The sequence below is a fragment of the Hemitrygon akajei genome, chromosome 9 (genome assembly GCF_048418815.1).
Source record: "Hemitrygon akajei chromosome 9, sHemAka1.3, whole genome shotgun sequence".
NCBI lineage: Eukaryota > Metazoa > Chordata > Chondrichthyes > Myliobatiformes > Dasyatidae > Hemitrygon > Hemitrygon akajei.
The window spans coordinates 120,544,218-120,564,237 of record NC_133132.1 but is presented as its reverse complement, the minus strand read 5'-3'; the positions used below and the strand labels follow the sequence as shown (position 1 = coordinate 120,564,237).

The window sequence follows — 20,020 nt, the reverse complement described above, 5'->3', positions numbered from 1 at the left end:
TATAATAGATCAAAAATTAGTGGGAAGTTAGAGGATTGAGAAGCTTTTAAAAACCAGCAAAAATCAACTAAAAATCCATAACGAGCAAAAGGATAAAATATGAAGGTGCCAGGCATTAATATAAAAGAGGAAACCAGAATTTTTTTTAGATATATAAAGTGTAAAAGAGAGGCAAGTGTAGATATTGGACCATTGGAAAACAATGCTGGAGAGGTAGTAATGGGGGACAAGGAAATGACAGATTAATTGAATACGTATTTTGCATCAGTCTTCACTGTGAAACGCACCAGTAGTATGCGGGTGTTCAAGAATGTAAGGGGGATAAGTGAGTGCAGTTGCTATTACAGAGAGAAGGTGCTTGGGAAGCTGAAAAATCTGAAAGTAGGTAAGTCACCTGGACCAGATGGACAACATCCCAGGTTTCTGAAAGAGGTGGCTGCAGAAATTCTGGAAGCATTAGCAATGATCTTTCAATTATCACTAGACTCTGGAGAACTGAAGGACTGGAAGATCGGAAGTGTCACTTCAAGAAGGGAAGGAAGCAGAAAGGAAATCATAAGCCAGTTAACTTGACCTCAGTGGTTGGGAAGATGTTAGAGTTGATTGTTAAGGATAAGGTTTTGGGGTACTTGGAGGCACATAATAACATGGTTTCCTTAAGGGAAAATCTTGCCTGAGAAATCTGTTGGAATTCTTTGAGGAAATAACGTACAGGATAGACAAAGGAGAATCAGTGGATATTATGTACTTGGATTTTCAAAGCCCTTTGACAAGGTGCCACACATCAGGCTGCTTAACAAGATAAGAGCCCATGGCATCACAGGAAATATACTAGCATGGAAGAAAGCAAAGTGGAATTAAGGGAGCCTCTCCTGATTGGCTGTAGGTAAATAGTGGTTTACCATAGGGTTTGGCATTGGGAGCACATCTTCATCCATTGTATATCCATGATTTGAATGACGGAATTAAAGGCTTTGTGGCCAACTTTGTAGATAGTATGAAGATAAGTGGAGGGGCAGGTAGTGTTAAGGATGTAGAGAGGTTGCAGAAAGACTTAGACAGATTAGGAGAATGGGCAAAGAAATGGCAGATGGAATATGGTGCCAGGAAGCACATGGTCATGCACTGTTAGAAGGAATAAAAGTGTAGACTATATTCTAAATGGGGAGAAAATTCAAAAATATGAGCTGTAAAGTAACTTGAAAGTTCTCGTGCAGGATTCCCTAAAGGTTAACTTGCAGGTTGAGTTGGTGGTGAGGAAGGCAAATGCAATGTTAGTATTCATTTTAAGAGGCCAAGAACATAAAAACAAGGACATAATGCTGAAGCTTTATGTGAGGACTCATTTGGAGTATAATGAGCAGATTTGGGCCACAAATCTGAGATAGGATGTGCTGACTTTGGAGAGAGTTCAAAGGAAGTTCATGAGAATGATTCTGGGAATGAAAGGCTTATCATATGAGGAATGTTTAATGGCTTTGGGCATGGACTCGCTGGAATTTTGAAAAATGAGGGGGGGATCTCATTAAAACATATTCAATTTTGAAAGGCCTACATCTGAAGGCAGTAGAAAGAAGAAGGAATGGCCTAGATGGTGGGCACTTTTGATGATAGATGCTGCTTTCTTATGGCAGTGTTCCATGTAAGTGTATTCAATGGTTGGGAAGTCTTTACTGATGATGAGCTAGGCTGTGTCCACCATTCTGAGTAGCAGTTTCCATTCCTGATCATTGGTGTTTCCATACCAGGCCACCATGCATCCATTTAGCATGTTCTTCATATAACCATATAACAATCACAGCACGGAAACAGGCCATTCCGGCCCTCCTAGTCCGTGCCGAACTCTTAATCTCACCTAGTCCCACCTACCCACACTCAGCCCATAACCCTCCACTCCTTTCCTGTCCATATACCTATCCAATTTTACCTTAAATGACACAACTGAACTGGCCTCTACTACTTCTACAGGAAGCTCATTCCACACAGCTATCACTCTCTGAGTAAAGAAATACCCCCTCGTGTTTCCCTTAAACTTTTGCCCCCTAACTCTCAAATCATGTCCTCTCGTTTGAATCTCTCCTACACTCAATGGAAACAGCCTATTCACGTCAACTCTATCTATCCCTCTCAACATTTTAAATACCTCGATCAAATCCCCCCTCAACCTTCTACACTCCAATGAATAGAGACCTAACTTGTTCAACCTTTCTCTGTAACTTAAGTGCTGAAACCCAGGTAACATCCTAGTAAATCGTCTCTGCACTCTCTCTAATTTATTGATATCTTTCCTATAATTCGGTGACCAGAACTGTACACAATATTCCAAATTTGGCCTTACCAATGCCTTGTACAATTTTAACATTACATCCCAACTTCTGTACTCAATGCTCTGATTTATAAAGGCCAGCGTTCCAAAAGCCTTCTTCACCACCCTATCTACATGAGACTCCACCTTCAGGGAACTATGCACTGTTATTCCTAGATCTCTCTGTTCCACTGCATTCCTCAATGCCCTACCGTTTACCCTGTATGTTCTATTTGGATTATTCCTACCAAAATGTAGAACCTCACACTTCTCAGCATTAAACTCCATCTGCCAACATTCAGCCCATTCTTCTAACCGGCATAAATCTCCCTGCAAGCTTTGAAAACCCACCTCTACTGTATCTACTGTATAAAAGTTCGTCAAAGTTTTGAGCAACATGTCAAATCTATGGAAACTACTAAGAAATTGGAGGAGATGTCATGCCTTCTTTGTGTTGACACCTGCATGTGAATCTAGGACAGATCCTCTGATATGTTAACACCAGGGAATTTAATAGACCCTCTTCACCTCTGATCCCCTAATAAGGACTGGCTCAAGGATCTCCAGTTCCTTCCCCCAGTGGTCAATAATCAGCTCTTTGGTCTTGCTAACATTGAGTGAGAGGTTGTCATTGTGGCACCACTCAAACACAGTTTAAATTTCCCTCCTTTATACTGATTCATCACCACGTTTGATTTGGCCAGCAATCGTGGTGTCAGCAGCAAACTTAAGTACGGCGTTGGAACTGTACTTAGCCACACAATCATAAGTATAAAGTGAGTAGAGCAGGTGTCTCAACATGCAACGTTGCGGTGCACCTGTGCTGATGGTAAGAATGGCGGAGATGTTGTTGCTGACCTGTACTGCTGGCGTCTGTAAGGTTCCAGTTGCACAGGAAGGTATTGAGGCCCACGGCTTGGAGATTAGTGATACGCTTTGTGGGGATGATAATGTATAACGCTGAGCTGTAGTCAATGAAGAGCACCCTAATGTCTACACGTTCATTGTCCAGGTGTTCTAGAGCTGAATGAAGAGTCAATGAAACGGCATCTACTGTTGACCCATTGTCACAGTAGGCAAATTGGAGTGGATCCAAGTCACTCCTCAGGCAGGAGTTGATATGCTTCATGACCAACCTTTCAAAACACTTCAGTACAATGGATGTAAATGCTACTGGATGATAGTTATTGAGGCAGGTTACCAAGTTCTTCTCGGGCACTGGTATGATTGAAGCCTGCTTGAAGCAGGTGGGTACCACAGACTGCTAAAGCAAATGGTTGAAGATCTCTGTATACACTCCAGCCAGTTGATTAGCACAGGTCTTCTATTGTCAGTCAGCCTATTGTGAATTCACCCTCATAAAGGATGCTCTCATGTTGACCTTAGAGACAGAAATCACAGGGTTATCGGGGGCTGAGGGGGTTGATGAAAGTACCTTCATATTCTATTAGTCAAAGTGAGATACAAGCAACATCTACAAATTATGAGTTTTAATTCCTAACATATAATCCATTTTGCAAATTTCCATAATACAAAGTTGCATAAATTTACTTTTTGCCACATAAATTCTATGTTAGTGAATTTTATTCCATATCTTTAATTTTTGAGTAGTGATTTCTCAATCCTGTCAGAGCAAATTTCTTTTATTCCAAAGGTTATAATGTGTGGCTGGCCTGTGTGTGGTACCACCCACTGCCTGCTCATCAGTACTTATTGCTACTACAGCAGAATTCAATCATGTTGAGAAGATTCCACATGGTAGGCTTTTCTAGAATGTTAGATCACATGGATCCAGAGAGAGCTACTAATTGGCTTGAATGTAGAAAGCATAGGATGATGGTAGAAGGTTGATTTTTTATACTGGAGGCTCGTGATGTGTGGTGTGCCTCAGTGTTTGGTGCTGGGTCCATTGTTGTTTGTCATTTCTATCAATGATTTGGATGAGAATGTACAATGCATGGTTAGTAAGTTTGCAGATGATACTAATATTAGTGGTGTCAAAGACAGTGAAAAAGGTTATCAAAAATTACAGGTAAGGAGACACGGAGTTCAAATCAGGTAAGTGTGAGGTGTTGCATTTTGGAAAGTAAAATCAACTTTCATTTAAACGATAGGATGCTTGAAGAACTTGACGTAGAACTTGGAGTTCAGGTATATGGTTCCCTAAAAGTGGAGTCATGGGTAGACAGGGTGGTGAAGAATGCTTTTGACATGCTGACGTTCACCAGTCAGGATATTGAGTATAGAAGTTGTATGTTGTAGTTGTACAGGATGCTGGTGAGGACACAGTTGGTGTATTGTGTTCTCTTTTGGTCACCCTCTATAAGGGAGATGTTATCATTCCTTGAAAAGTGCAGTAGAAATTTACAAAGATGTTGCTATGACTTCAGGGACTAAGATATAGGGAGAAGCTGAACAGTCCAGGGCTACTTTCATTCAAGCATAGGAGACCACTGGGTGATCTTATGGATTAAAATCATGAGGGGCTTAGATAGGATAAATGCATTCAGTCCATTTTCCAGAGTTGGGCAATCAAGAATTAGAGGGCACAGATTTAAGGTGAAAAGGGAAACCTGGGTGTTAAAGGGATACAGGAACTTGAGGGGCAACTCTAATACAAGAGAGAGGTATGAATTACATATGGAATGAGCTGCCAGAAAAAGTGGCTGAGGTATGTGCAATAACAGCTTATAAAAGACAATTGGATTGGTACACGAACCAGAATTGTTTAGAAGGATGTGGGCCAAATGTGGATAAATGGGACCAGTTTTGATGGGTCTTTGGTTGGCGTAGACCAGTTGGGCTGAGGAGTCAGTTTCAGTGCCCCTGTGTTGCTATTAACAATTCCCTGCTGACTTTTATTTATTGCTGAACTTTTCTAAACAGTAAATAAATTCAAAGATTTGTAGTCAAAATCTACTTATTCTACTCGGTTTCACATCTGTTTCCAGTTCCAGTCCATGATAGTGCACTGTTTTACTCAGAAATATCCAACTTCCTGTACAATTATTAATTTTGAGAAATGCACTCCAGTGCTTTGGCCATGTGTTCTAGCTGGAAAGACTCCAGCTCTGTACACTCTGTACATAAGAAAACTCTGTACAGTTTCTGATCTCATTGGCTCCCACTCTAGAAACATTCTTATCTTAACATTATTATCTTTGTTTCAATTCCATTCATTGTCTTTAGGACTCTCTGATCTTTCAATGCTCCTCTATTTCTGGTGTATTGATCCTGTCTCAAGGCAGATGTATCTTCACCTACAGATCTTTAAGTTCTTCTCTCTTTCCCTTGCCCCTTCTAAAAATTCTTTATAAGACCTAATGCCTTGCAAAGATGCAAACTTCTAATAGGTTCCATTAACTCCTCCTGTGGCTCATTATCAAACCATGTTTCATAATGCTCTCAGAAAGTACCTTGGAACATTTTGCTTTCTTAATAATAGTGTAGAAATCAGAGGTCTTAGTGGCTTCATCTTTCCCATCACCCTACATATTTTGAAAGCGTAGTCAGCTTCATTGATAACTTTGTTATCAGTGTCACCAAGTGTTTTATCCTGTTTATCCTTTTAGTCTAATAATGCAGGACCATTGGGATTAGAGCCAACTTGTCACAATCAACAATAATTTCCACTTTACAATCCCTCTCCCTGGAACCTGGCAAAAGACAGCAGCTATAGGATTGATACTCTGAATCAGGGGTCCCCAACCTTTTTTATGCCATGGACCAATACCATCAAGCAACAGGAAGCCCTGCCATAAATGTTCAAAGTTAGTGCCATCCAGTAGAGAACTGGATAAAACTGAGTGATGTGTGGAAAAATAAATGCAAGAGATTCTGCAGATCAACACACACTCAAAATGCTGGAGGAACTCAGCTGTTTGGGCAGCATCTATGGAAATGAATAAATAGTAAATGTTTTGGCCCTAGACCCTTCAACAGAGCTGGAAAGGAAGGGGGAAAAAGCCAGAATAGGAAGGTGAGGGGAGGGAAGGAGTACAAGCTAGTAGGTGATAGGTGAAGCCAAGTAGGTGGAGGAAGGGGGCGAAATAAGAAGCTGGGAAGTGATAGGTAGAAAAAGTAAAGGGCTAGAGATGAAGGAATACGATAGGAGCGGAGAGTGGACTATGGGAGAAAGGGAAGGAGGAGGGGCACCAGGTTGAGGTGATAGGCAAGTGACGAGAAGAGACTTGGTAAGAGGGGAGCCAGAGCGTGGAATTGAAGAAGAGGGAAGGGGGAAGGGTAAAATTACCAAAGGTTAGAGAAATTAATGTTCATGCCATCATGCTAGAGGCTAACCCAAATGGAATATGTGGTGTTGGTCCTTCAACTTGAGAATGGCCTCATCATGGCAGTACAGGAGGTCATGGACCGACATATCAGAATGAAAACGGGGATTGGAATTGGAATTGTTGACCACTGGGAAATACTGCTTTGTGTGGAAGGTGCTCGACAAAGCAGCCCCCCCAGTCTACGCCAGGCCTTGTCAATGGAGAGGCACCACAATGGGTGCACCGGATAATCCCAACAGATACACAGGTGAAATGTTAGTGTCTCATTTCAGCTTTTGTGGACTGAGAAAATAATCGGAGAAATGGGAAAAGATGTTGATCAATGAAGCAAAGCTTTCCTGGCTGAAGGACCTGTAACAAATTTCAACACAGCTTTATTGGATCTAGCTGACTGATTACTGGCCATGTGAACAGATTCAGAGATCTAAGTTACAGAGACATGGGATGGTCATGATTTGCTACACTCTACAATTGTTTCATGCCTGAAAGTGCATTGATTTGTCAGTCTTCTGTTTACATGGGAAACAGTCCAAGTGATAATTTGTTCTCATGCCTTCCCAGAAACTGGCTGGCCTTCCATCACTCCAATGTAGAAGTGTATTCAGTTCACTGAAAATCATGTATCATTTTCAAAGTTAGTTTACCCTGGCCGAAGAGGATTTCGAGCAGCTCCAGCCAGGGGAGATTTTGAATGTTCTTGAAGAAGTCATCTGATAAATAAAGCTGCCAAAAAAATCCCATTTGCTATTACGAGATAATGGTGGATTTACTCATGGTGAACCATAGGCAGTGTATCAATCTGCTCCTTTGATAAATGATCCGAAATGCTTTTATGTTTCTCCTTTGGCTACCATTCTTGAGGAGGATATGTTGGCTGTGGTTAATCATTTATTAACCTGTTTATTAGCCCAGTGCTAGTTAGTTGCTGTCACATTAAGCAAAAGACTAAGGAGCTGGTGGTGGACCTGAGGAGGGCTAAGGCACCGGTGACCCCTGTTTCCATCCAAGGGGTCAGTGTGGACATGGTGGAGGATTACAAATACCTGGGGATACGAATTGACAATAAACTGGACTGGTCAAAGAACACTGAGGCTGTCTACAAGAAGGGTCAAAGCCATCTCTATTTCCTGAGGAGACTGAGGTCCTTTAACATCTGCCGGACGATGCTGAGGATATTCTACGAGTCTGTGGTGGCCAGTGCTATCATGTTTGCTGTTGTGTGCTGGGGCAGCAGGCTGAGGGTAGCAGACACCAACAGAATCAACAAACTCATTCGTAAGGCCAGTGATGTTGTGGGGGTGGAACTGGACTCTCTGATGGTGGTGTCTGAAAAGAGGATGCTGTCCAAGTTGCATGCCATCTTGGACAATGACTCCCATCCACTCCAAAATGTACTGGTTAGGCACAGGAGTACATTCAGCCAGAGACTCATTCCACCGAGATGTAACGGAGCGTCATTGGAAGTCATTCCTACCTGAGGCTATCAAACTTTACAACTCCTCCCTCGGAGTGTCAGACACCCTGAGCCAATAGGCTGGTCCTGGACTTATTTTTCCACTTGGCATGATTAACTGGTTATTATTATTTAATTATTTATGGTTATATATTGCTATATTTCTTCACTATTCTTGGTGGTGCGGCTGTAACAAAACCCAATTTCCCTCGGGATCAATAAAGTATGTCTGTCTGTCTGTCTGCTTTTTGGATATGTAATTGGACTATGGACTGTTTTCAGTCTTATAGGTTTTTATATTCTGTGTTTTCAGAATCAGGTTTATTATCACCAGCATGTGTCATGAAATTTGTGAACTTAGCAGCAGCAGTTCAATGCAATACATAATATAGAAGAAAAAATAATAATAAATAAATTTATCGATTACAGTATACATATAATGAATAGATTAAAATTTGTGCAAAAACAGAAATATATATTAAAGAAGTGAGGTAGTGTTCATGGGTTCAATGTCCATTTAGGAATCGGATGGCAGAGGGGAAGAAGCTGTTTCTGAATCGCTGAGTGTGTGCCTTCAGGCTTCTGTATCTCCTACCTGATGGTAACAGTGAGAAAAGGGCATGCCCTGGGTGCTGGGGGTCCTTAATAATGGACGGTGCCTTTCTGAGACACCGCTCCTTGAAGATATCCAGGGTACTATGTAGGCAGTACCCAAGATGGGGCTGAATAAATTTACAAACCTCTGCAGCTTCTTTCAGTCCTGTACAGTAGCCCCTCGCCCCCAATACCAGACAGCGATGCAGCCTGTCAGAATGCTCTCCACGGTACATCTATAGAAGTTTTTGAGTGTTTTTGAAAGTTGGATATGGCCCTTGTGGCTAAAGGGATCAGGGGGTATGGAGAGAAAGCAGGTACAGGGTTCTGAGTTGGATGATCAGCCATGATCATACTGAATGGTGGTGCAGGCTCGAAGGGCTGAATGGCCTACTCCGGCTCCTATTTTCTATGTTTCTATGTTTCTATGTTTTTTGTTGACATGCCATATCTCTTCAAACTCTTAATTAAGTGTAGTCGCTGTTTTGCCTTCTTTGTAGCTGTGTCGATATGCTGAGACCAGGTTAAGGTCTCAAAGATCTTGATACCGAAGATTATGAAACTGGGTTTCAAGGAATGAAACACTTGCAATAAAAGGAGTGTAGCAAAGGTTCATCAAAATCTCTTCCTGGTTGGGAATGTTGTGGGAGTGATGTGAAACCAAGCACAGAGTTCAGAAGAATAAAAGGTACAAAATTCCTACAGAGGTTGGTGTTTCCCCAGATTGGATGTAGTTTGAATTGTCTACCCAGGAATCCTTTGGATGCGCAGTCACTGACCATATTCAAGACAAGGTCTTGACAATTGAGGAGATCATGATCTGAGTGCTGGGAAGTATTGCCGAGTAGATCACCAGTGATCTTGTTGAATGGTGGAAATGGGTGCTTCTTTCATTTTCAGTTACACAAGTTTAGATCAATTTCATGAGTTAACTTTTTCTGGCATTAGGTTAATTACCTTTTAACTCATTTGTTACAGGCTATTATGAAACATAATTTACTACAAATTACTAGAAATCTGTTGAATTTTCAATGTGTTTTACAAATATGAATATGTAGTCTCCACTGCCTGATATGACCTACATGTGTTGTCCATATATTCAGCATGCCATCTGAATGGAAAAGAGGCATCCAGTTCTTGTGCTTAAAATTGGTCTTTGGTTCTTTCTCTATGCAACTAGGGCTCCCAAGATGCTTTGGCAACCTCTTTGTACAATCCGGATGTCTCCACTGTATCTAGAATTTGGCCAAGTTAACTCAGGAAAATAGTTAATATGTGGTTTAGCAGCAGTTCCTAAACAGTTGCTCCACCAGGAAAATAACCTGTCAAGCTTGCAGACTCATTAATGTTGCGCATTTCAGATCTCCGTGGACCAGCTGACAGAAGTACTTACAGACATAGAGAATCTCTCACTTCTGCACTGAGGTTCCCACCCGTTTCATCTATTTTACCAGTACCCAAGACCTGCATGCTGATCTGCCTCAATGAGTACCATCTGGTAGCACTTACAGCATCCATAGTGAAGATCATTATAGCACAAAGTCTTAGAGCTAATCTGGATCCACACCAATTTGCCTACCACCACAATAGACCAATAGCAGACATGATTTCTCTGGCTCTTACCTCTGCTGTGGACTATCTGGACAACATAGACTCATACATCAAGCTGCTTTTCATTGACTGCAGCTTCTTGTTCAATGTAACTTTCCTATCCAAATTCATCATCAAATTTCAAGACCTGGGTTTTTGTATCTCCCTCAACTTCCCCATTGGCAATCTGCAATGAGAGAGGATTGGTAACAACATCTCCTCCCTGCTGACCATCAATACAGTTGTACTTCAAGGCTGCCTGCTTAGGCCCTAACTCTACTGTCTATATGCACATGACTGTGTGGCTAAGCATGGTAATGACGTCATCTTCAAATTTCCTGATGAAAGTACTGTTGTGGATGAATGATAGAGGTAGGTCATCTAGTTGAGTCAAGCTGCAAAAACAATCTCTTTCTCAATGTCAGCAAAACTGAGGGGATGATCATAGACTTCAGGGAGGGGAAGGCAATCATGTGCCAATCTAATCTGGGGGAAGTGGCAGTGAAGAGAGTCAGCAGCTTTAAATCCCTGGACCTGGCTCCAACACATAGACACAATCATAAGGAAAGCCAGTGTCTTTACTTACTTAGGAGGTTTGGCTTATCGCTGAACAGTCTATCATATTTAAACAGTTATATACTCGTACTGTTAGAAGTATCCTGACTGGAAGCATTATCATCTGGTATGGCAACTTGACTGCTCAGGAATGTAAGAAGCTGCTGAGAGTAGTGGACTCTACCAAATGCATCACAGACATCTCCTTCACAGCCAAGAGAAAATCTGCAGATGCTGGAAATCCAAAGCAACACACAAAATGCGGGAGGAATTCAGCAGGCCAGGCTGGAAAAGCATGGAAAAGAGTAAACATTCAGTGTTTCAGGTCAAGAGCCTTCAGCAGGACCGTTGAAGGGTCTCGGCCTGAAATGTTGATGGTACTTTTTTTCATAGATGTTGCCTGTCCTGCTGAGTTTCTCCAGCATTTTCCGTGTGCTACAGGCATCTCTCTCCCCACTACTGGCAGTATCTACAAGTAGAAGATAACATCTATCAAAGATCCTCAGGATCCTGGCCATGCCATCTTTTCAAGCTACCCATCGGGCAGGAGACACAGAAGACTGAAGTCCCTCCCCATCAGGTTCAAGAAGAGCTACTTCCCTTCAACTATTCAGTTCATGAACCAACTGGCAAAACCCTAATCACCACATGATATGATCACTTTGCCGTAAAACACTTCTTTTCTGTTCTATTTGTGTTTTTCTCTTGTAAAAGTTTGTGTTTGTTTTGCTTGTGAATGCTGCTACGTGCCTGTGGTGTTGCTGCAAGTAAGTTTTTCATTTCACCTGTGCGTATATATGTACAATACTTGTGCATCTGAAAATAAACCCGACTTTGACTTTTGTCAGCAGCATCAGATACTTTCATTTCACTTTTGTTACTGAGTTTACAGGTTGGAGTGCATATTTTTTGCAGCCTTAAATAAAACTTGAAATTATGGTGAAAACATGAGGTTCTCTCCATTATAAATAACTGATTTATGAATTAAGAATTTTGAAGCAGAACATTGTTAACCTTTTGCATTACCAGCACCCTCCCATACTTGCTTTATTAAAGAGTTTATTGAATGATCATTTCATTCTTCAGCCAAAATATGCAAACATGCATATTAAAGAGAATCTTATATTTGAAATGCACATAATTAATATTTGCTTTTACCTTAATTCCATGGAAATAGTCCTGGTGATTTGAGTCTTTCTTTGTAACAATGTGTAATTAGAAACATAGAAAGCCTACAGCACAATACAGTTCCTTCAGCCCACGATCCTGTACCGAACATGTACTTATTTTGAAATTACCTCGGGTTATCCATAGCCCTCTATTATTCTAAGCTCCACGTACCTATCCAGGAGTCTCTTACAAGGTCCTATAGTATCCTCCTCCACCACCATTACCAGCAGCCCATTCCATACACCCACTAATCTCTGTGTAAAAAAACTTACCTCTGACATCTCCTCTGTACCTACTTCCAAGCACCTTAAAACTGTGCCCTTTTGTGCTAACCATTTCAGCCCTGGGAAAAGCCTCTGACTATCCACACTATCAATGCCTCTCATCATCTTATACACCTCTATCAGGTCACCTCTCATCCTCTGTTGCTCCAAGGAGAAAAGGCCAAGTTCACTCAACCTATTCTCATAAGGTATGCTACCCAATTCAGACAACATCCTTGTGAATCTCCTCTGCACTCTTTCTAGAGTTTCCACAGCCTTCCTGTAGTGAGGTGACCACTTAATTTCTAAAGTAAGTACATGTTCAGCACAGCATTGTGGGTTGAAGGTCCTGTATTGTGCTGTAGGTTTTCTATGTTTCTATGAAAAGGTTTTACACTTTCCAGTCTCTTTGAAAGCATTATAGAATTTGTTTTTGGAATGAAGCATTACAATTTTTCATTTCTACCAATATTGGTTGCTCATGATGATGAGCAGCAATTTGTAAGCTGATTGTACTAGCAAAATCCTGTAATATTAATATTGGTGGATCAAGGATCAGTCTCGTTTGATATTTCAAGATCTTCTACAGTTTAATTACATAATAATATGGTTTAAAAATATTTAGAAAATGTGCATTTCACTGTGAAAATGTCCATATAAAATTTATTCCCTTTGGTATACAATAAAGTTGGAATACATGTTTTCAAATGCACGTCAAAACAAAATCAGTGAAACATTTTCAGTGATACAACAAAGTTTGCTGTAAAAAGCCCTTTTCCATCTTATTCTGAACAAACTGGATCATAATTATCTGGAAGAAATAGAGACACTTAACTGGAGTAGTATGACCATTTACCAAAAATATGCATAGACAGAGTCCTTCCCTATGTAACTGTACAAACCTGCAATAATGCTTTGCCTTGGCTATTAAAGTCCAGGGCCTCAATATACAGTATTGTAATGAAAAGGATGTTTTAATATGAGTAAATTTTTCTGAAGCTTTTTGTATTCTTTTGTTTCATTTTTACTTAAATAGGGGAATACTTACTTTCAAGTATTTTTGTCATTACTCCTAAGCAGAGAAATAAGAAGACATAATTTTCAAAGTATTTCTCAGTCCTGTAGTTGAAAACAGGATATTTTCTCAAGATTAACTTGAGGGTATTTTCTCCAAAATATGCCCCAGATGGAATGGATGGTGGCACTGAAATTTAAAGCAAGGGACACCCCCCGCCCCCCACCCCGTGATGCAACAGCATCCATCGAGGTTAAGGACTCATTTTCCTTGATGAAAGTTCTAACTACACCAGAATGCATCATAACCCCTAGGTCAGTGACCTGAAACATCCATGGGTGAACCTGCCTCAGGATTTCAAAGAAAACTAAACAGCCAGAACTAAATTAAAATGGAAGCTGGCAAATCTGGACTTCAGACTTTGTAAACAGGCAGATATTTGGACACCTCAGTAGACATGATCACACATGAAGTTACTCTAGCAAAGTAAACATTATTAGTAATGTGCCTTAAAAATATATTGGCAAATTTTAAAAACGTTCATTATTATTGAATCTAGTGTGTTAAAATTTAATATCAAATTATTTACCATAGGGTAACCTACAAAGTAACTGTTCAGTGCACACTTAATTTAACAAGAACAATTAGTTGTTCTTGATACCATTCAAATGCATTAAAACAGTTTATGGGCTGAAGTGGAAAAATGTTATACTAATGATTGCAGGGACCAGTTTAAGGATAATCACTGTCTGTATGCGTGCATCATCTCAGTTAACTATTTGATTCAAAAGAAGTGCAAAAGCTGGCCTCAAATTGTCAGCTTACTGGAAAAGAACACTGCATTTTTAATAGCTCTTTACAGATTCCCAGGAAACCCAAAACATTTTTAAACTTGCCTTAACTATTCATCTAAAGAAAAGCAACATTTCATCATAAACTTTTAGAAATGCAGTTGTGTTTTGTTTAAATACAATTCAAACAATACAATTCATCTGTAAATCTTAGACCCTGACCCTCAGTCTTAGTAAACTGACTGTTTTGCAAATTACTATGATAAAAGATTGTCCAAACCTATGTATATATTTCATGATAATATATTGCACTTAACACACATACACACAAAAATGGCTTTATTTCTATGGCTTCTTTTGCCATTCACTGTATTTTCCTTTAGTTATGCCAGTCCAATCCCTAAGAAAGGAGTCTTACTGCAATTATTGAAAAAAAAATCATAAATGATTTTCTTCAAGTGCTCTGTCTCAAATGTTGTTTCCTGCAGTTTTTTAAAGTTATCAAAAGGTAAGCTAAATTTCTAAAATCTGAAATAAGACACCATGTGAATTGAGACAAAACATCATTTAACTTTCATAATAAAAATATAGGATGCACAATTAATGGGTTGTCTATGAGAAAGCTGCAGCATACCAAAAGGATCAGGTATTATCTGAACACCAGGATGCATTCAACTTTGAAAGACATTGCTATGCACTTTATAATCTATATATAATATGTACAAAACTAAGAGCTTTATTATTGCCATTCTCTTTGGTTACAACACAAGGGGTTGATATCTTTTATGCCTATGTCCTCAATGTGTTTAAAGTAACATTTGTATCACAGTCTTGGGGAGGCCAAAGGAATGAAAAAAAAAATCAAAATCAATAGGAGGAAAACATGGATCATGGCTTCGGAGCGATTGGCTGTTGATTTTTATGTTATCTTATTAAGGTCTTTATTCCAAAGCAATATAGAAGTACTGTAGACAGTTTGGACCGCTTGCCTCAAAGCCCAGTGCAGATGTCACTACACCACCAGGAGGGCACGCTTTCCATCTGTGCTAGATTGAGTGTCAAGCTAGCAACTCATTAAAAAAAAAGACAAAAGCTAAAGAAATGGCAAGGTCACCACCTGATGCAGCGAGGAACAATAGCAGCTTGCTAGTACAGCATGCTCTTTCACTTTGAAGTTTTGCAGTAACTTATGTAGCGTGGATTTATATAATAAACTCATACTTTTTCTTTCATTCCTTTGCTCTCACATTGTGTATGGTTCATTAGCTTGGTCATAATTGCTGAGAACTATATGAACCTCCAGTTTATTCTCTTCATATTTCAGCAAGAGTGAGCTTGTAGGATCCTGCCATTTCTTCAACATTCAGTTGGAATGTGTCTTCATTGGAGTAGTGCTTCACAATGTTATCATCCATATTCACTAAGATGCTAGCAACAGAATGACAATAGGTCAATATTTACTTTTTTGATAATATTCCTGTAGATTTTATTCTGCAATTTTAACACCTTTAGATCTTAAATGGCATTACGATCACAGAGCATCATAAGGACTAAAACAATTTTAGAAATGATGAATCAATTAGCATTATGGAATAGTAAATATAAGCTTTGAAATTGACAAATTGAAGGAGGGAAATTTTAAAAGGAGGACATTTCTATACATTTCGAGTTCCTGAGTCAGTCTCAATCAATTCCTTTAGTGGAAGTTCCCTTGATACATCGAGGGGGGTGGGGCGGGGAGCCATCTCACGGAAAAATATGCTGGAAAGGCATTGGAGTAGAACATTGCCTGCATCTGGCATTTAAGGCTCTTGCTGAAGATGGGAAGGATGACCAGCAGAGGTAATACTACTAAATGGCAGTTGTCGCATCAATGTAAGTTGTCTTAGAGTTGTAAATAGGGCAGGCATGGGATGAGGGTGTTGACAGAGAGATGGGCTTAGAACTAGTGGACATCAGCATGCTCAGGAGGAGTTTGGATTGTGAGTGAAGAGCATGAATGCATCACAAAGAGCCTCTTGAGGAGTGGACAGGAGTGAGAAGCAGTATCGAGTTGATGAAGCTTTAACACTGTTAGCAAATCAAGAGTCAATAAGCAAAGCTGGATATGAGAAGGAATTGACGAAAAAGGATGAAATGCATGGAGTAGGTGAGATTGGCAAGGACAACTGGGGTAAATGGTAGGATGCTGAGCATATTCTGGAATGTGAGAGGAGCTGAACTGTTATTCCAGAAAGGTGAGAAATGGGGTTTGTAAGAACTAGGAACATTTCTGCAGTGCCTCAATTTTAGAGACAGCAACTAGTTTATACTTAAAGGAGGAGGTAGTAAAGGGGATTTTAAAAGATAAGTTGTCAGGAATGTCTCACTTACAAGATAATCTTATATTAATTTGAGTTATGAGAAGGAGCAAAATAATCTTTAAAATGGCTGAGCTGGTGCTCAGAGCAGAGGGTGAGATTTTTTCAGAGTAATTATCAATTCTGTGAATCTGGGCTGTGATCAGAGTGATAGTGGGGGAACAGTTAAGTATACATAGTAAATATAAATATAAAACTAACATTGTTGAATGATTTATCCCAAGACAAGCAAAACTAATTCTAAACCATTACACACTCACCCCTTCTTGCACTTTTTGTAGACTTTTGCAATTTTCTCAAGGGGAAATTCATATTTCTCTGAAATCTAGAGTGAGAAGTCAATTACTACTTCAAAGAGACATAGAGAATACTATCTGAGAAGCTGCAAAAAATGGAACATTAATTAGTCATCAGCAAACATAGTCACTACCGCAAGAGATACAAAATGCTGGAGGAACTCATCTAGTCAGTCAGCATCTTTGGAAATGAACCAACAGTTGACATTCCATGCCAAGACCCTTCAGGATTGAAAAGGAAGGGGATAAGATGCCAGAATACAATGGTGAGGGGATGGGAAGAAGGACAAGCTAGAAGGTGATAGGTGAAGCCGGGTGGGTGGGGAAGGGGAGTTGAAGTAAGAAACTGGGAGGTGATAGGTGGAAAAGGTAAAGGGTTGGAGAAGAAGGAATCTGATAGGAGAGGAGAGTGGAATATGGGAGAAAGGGAAGAAGGAGGGACACCAGGGGGAGCTGCAGGTGAAAGAAGAGGTAAGACACCAGAGTGGGGAACAGAAGAGGGAAGAGGGAGGAGGAAAACAAACTACCGTAAAGAGAAATCTATGTTCATGCCATCAGGTTGGAGGCTACCTGGAAAAATACGAGGTGTTGCTCCTCCAACCTGAGGGCTGCCTCATCATGGCAGAAGAGAAAGCCACGGATGAACATTGTAGGATGGGAATACAGGTAGGAATTACAAAGGTTGGCCATCGGGAAATTGTGTGCGGATATAGCGGAGGTGGTTGACAAAATAGTCCCCCAATTTATGCCAAGTCTCACCAATGTATAGGAAGCCCCATCAGGAGCACCAAATACAGTAGGTGACCCCAACAAACTCACAGGTAAAGTGTTGCCTCACCTGCAAGGACTATTTGAGGCCCTGAATGGACATGAGGGAGGAGATGAAAGGGCAGGTGTAGCACTTTGACCGCTGGCAGGGTTACATGCCAGGATGAAGATTAGTGGGGAGAGACAAATGGACAAGGGAATCACATTGATTGTTGCAGAATGCGGAGGGTGGTGGGAGGTAAAGGTGTGTTTGGTGATACCAATTGAAGATACCAGAGCTGCGAAGAATGATACATTGAATACGGAGGCTCATGAGTTGGTAGGTGAGGACAAGATGAACTCTTTCCCTGCTAAGGTAGTAGGAGGATGGGGTGAGTGTAGATATCTGGAAAATGGAGGAGATACAGGTAAGGGCAGCATCAATAGTGGAGGATGGAAAACTCCATTCTTTGAAAAAGGAAGATGTATCTGATATCCGGCAAAGGAAAGTCTCATCCTGGGGACAGATGTGGTGGAGTTGAAGGAACTGTGAAAAGGGAATAGCATTTTACAGGATGCAGGGTGGAAGAGGAATAGCCCAAATAGCTGTGGGAATTGGTAGGTTTATAAAAGATATTGGTAGATGCTTTGTCTCCAGAGATGGAGACAGAGTTTGAGAAAGGGGAGAGAGGTATCAGAAATGGGCCAAGTGAAGTTAAGGGCAGGGTAGAAGTTGGAGGCAAAGTTCATTAAATTGATGAGTTCAGCATGGGTGCATGAAGCAGCACCAATGCAGTGGTTACTGTAGCAGAGGAAGAGTTGGGGAGTGTTACTGGGAAAGGCTTCGAACATGGACTGTTTTACATAGCCAGCGAAAAGGCAGGCTTAGCTGGGATCCATGCAGGTATCTATGGCATAGAAGGTTTGGAATATGGAATGTTCCATGCAGGCAATGAAAAGGCAGGCATGACTGGGGCCTATGTGGGTGCCCATGGCATACCTTGAGTTTGAAGAAAGTGAGAGGAGCCAAAAGAGAAATTTTTGAGAGTGAGGCAGTTCAGCCAGATGGAGAAGGGTAGTACTGGAGGGGAACTGGTTGGGTCCGTTGTCAAGAAAGCAGAGAGCTTTAAGATCTTCTTGATGTGGGATAGAATTGTATAGGCTCTGGTCATCTATAGTGAAAATGAAGCAGTCAGGTCCAGGGAATTGAAAGTTGTTGAGGAGATCAAGAGCATGCAAAGTGTTATGGATGTAGGTGGGAAGGGACTGAGCCAAGGGGAACAGAACGGAATTGAGGTATGAGGATACGAGTTCAGTGGGGCGGAAGCAGGCAATACAATGGGCCTACACAGTCGGTCAGGTTTGTGGATTTTGGGAGGGAGATAAAGAATGTGCAGAGCGGGGTGAGGGAACTATGAGGATGGTGACAACTATGAGTGATCTCCAGAGTTGATGAGGTTTGTGATGGTGTGGCCTAATAGTCCAGAATGGGGTCCTTTTCAGGGAGTAACTAAGCAGAGGTGTCTAAGAGAGCTCCCATCTGGCCTCAGCAGGTCAGTTTGCCACACTACAGCAGCACCCCTTTTGGCTGCGGGTTTGATGGTGAGGTTGAGATTGGTGTGGAGAGAATGGAGAGCAGTGCTTTCAGAGGGGGTAAGGTTCGAAGAAGAGAGAGGAGTGTTTAAGTTGAGCTGGTTGATGTCTCCTTGGCAACTAGAGATGAAGAGATCTGGAGTGCAGTGTCCAAGAAGAGGTGAAGGGGTCATTGATGTGGGGTGGTGAATCTTTGGCAGAGAAGTGAGCTCAGAGACGGTGGCAACAGTAGAAGAACTCAACTTTGTGGCAGGGACAATGGAAGAAGAGCTCGGCATTGTGGAGTCATTCTGGCCTTCTGATGGAGGGAGGGGGTGTATGTGACAGAACCAGTGAGGTGCAGTTCATACCTCACAGCTTCAGCAACCCACGTTCAATCCTGGCCTCTGTGCTGTCCGTGGAGTTTGCATATTCTCCATCTGACTGCATGAGTTTCCACCATAACCCAAAGGCATGCAAATCAGTAGGCTAATTGGCCCACTGTTAATTGCCCCCCATGTGTTAATGAGTTCTAGCATCTGGGGTTAGTTGAAGAGAATGGAGCATATAAGGAAAACAGAGTGGCTAATGTGATTGCTCACAAACAACAGAAAATCTGTAGATGTTGGAAATCCAAGCAACACACACAAAATGCTGGAGGAACTCAGCAGGCCAGGCGGCACCTATGGAAAGAAGTACGGTTGACGTTTCGGGCCAAGCCCCTTCTGCATGAATGCTCTATCAGTGAGCTTGACAGTCTGAAATTGTCCCCTTCAATGTTTTAAGAAAATGTGAAAGATGATTGAGTCTAGATTTCTGTCCCAAAGAGCTCTTGCAGTGATGACCTAGGGCTGAGATTATCTTCCCTGCAGTAAAAATGATCTAGTTTCTGCTCAGGCTAGCTCCAACCATTTGACTTTTACCAGAGTTATGACACCGTACTTGGTCAAATGCTATCTGGAGTCAGGAGCAGCTACTTCCACCCATCTTTGTGAGTCTAGTCTTAGGTCAAAGCAT

The 20,020-nt window shown here is 41.1% G+C and overlaps 1 protein-coding gene across 3 annotated transcripts in view; it reads right to left on the bottom strand.

Moving 5' to 3' along the window:
* Window positions 1-12,815: 12,815 nt before the first annotated feature.
* Window positions 12,816-20,020, bottom strand: part of grhl1 (grainyhead-like transcription factor 1) — a 109,506-nt gene continuing 102,301 nt past the window's right edge. For all 3 annotated transcript variants that reach the window (XM_073056885.1, XM_073056886.1, XM_073056888.1), the window contains exons 16-17: window positions 16,649-16,713; window positions 12,816-15,456 (exon numbers count right to left, since the gene is read on the bottom strand). In XM_073056885.1, the coding sequence (XP_072912986.1) occupies window positions 15,342-15,456; window positions 16,649-16,713 (180 nt within the window). In that variant the 3' untranslated portion in view covers window positions 12,816-15,341. The remainder of the gene's footprint in view (window positions 15,457-16,648; window positions 16,714-20,020) is intronic.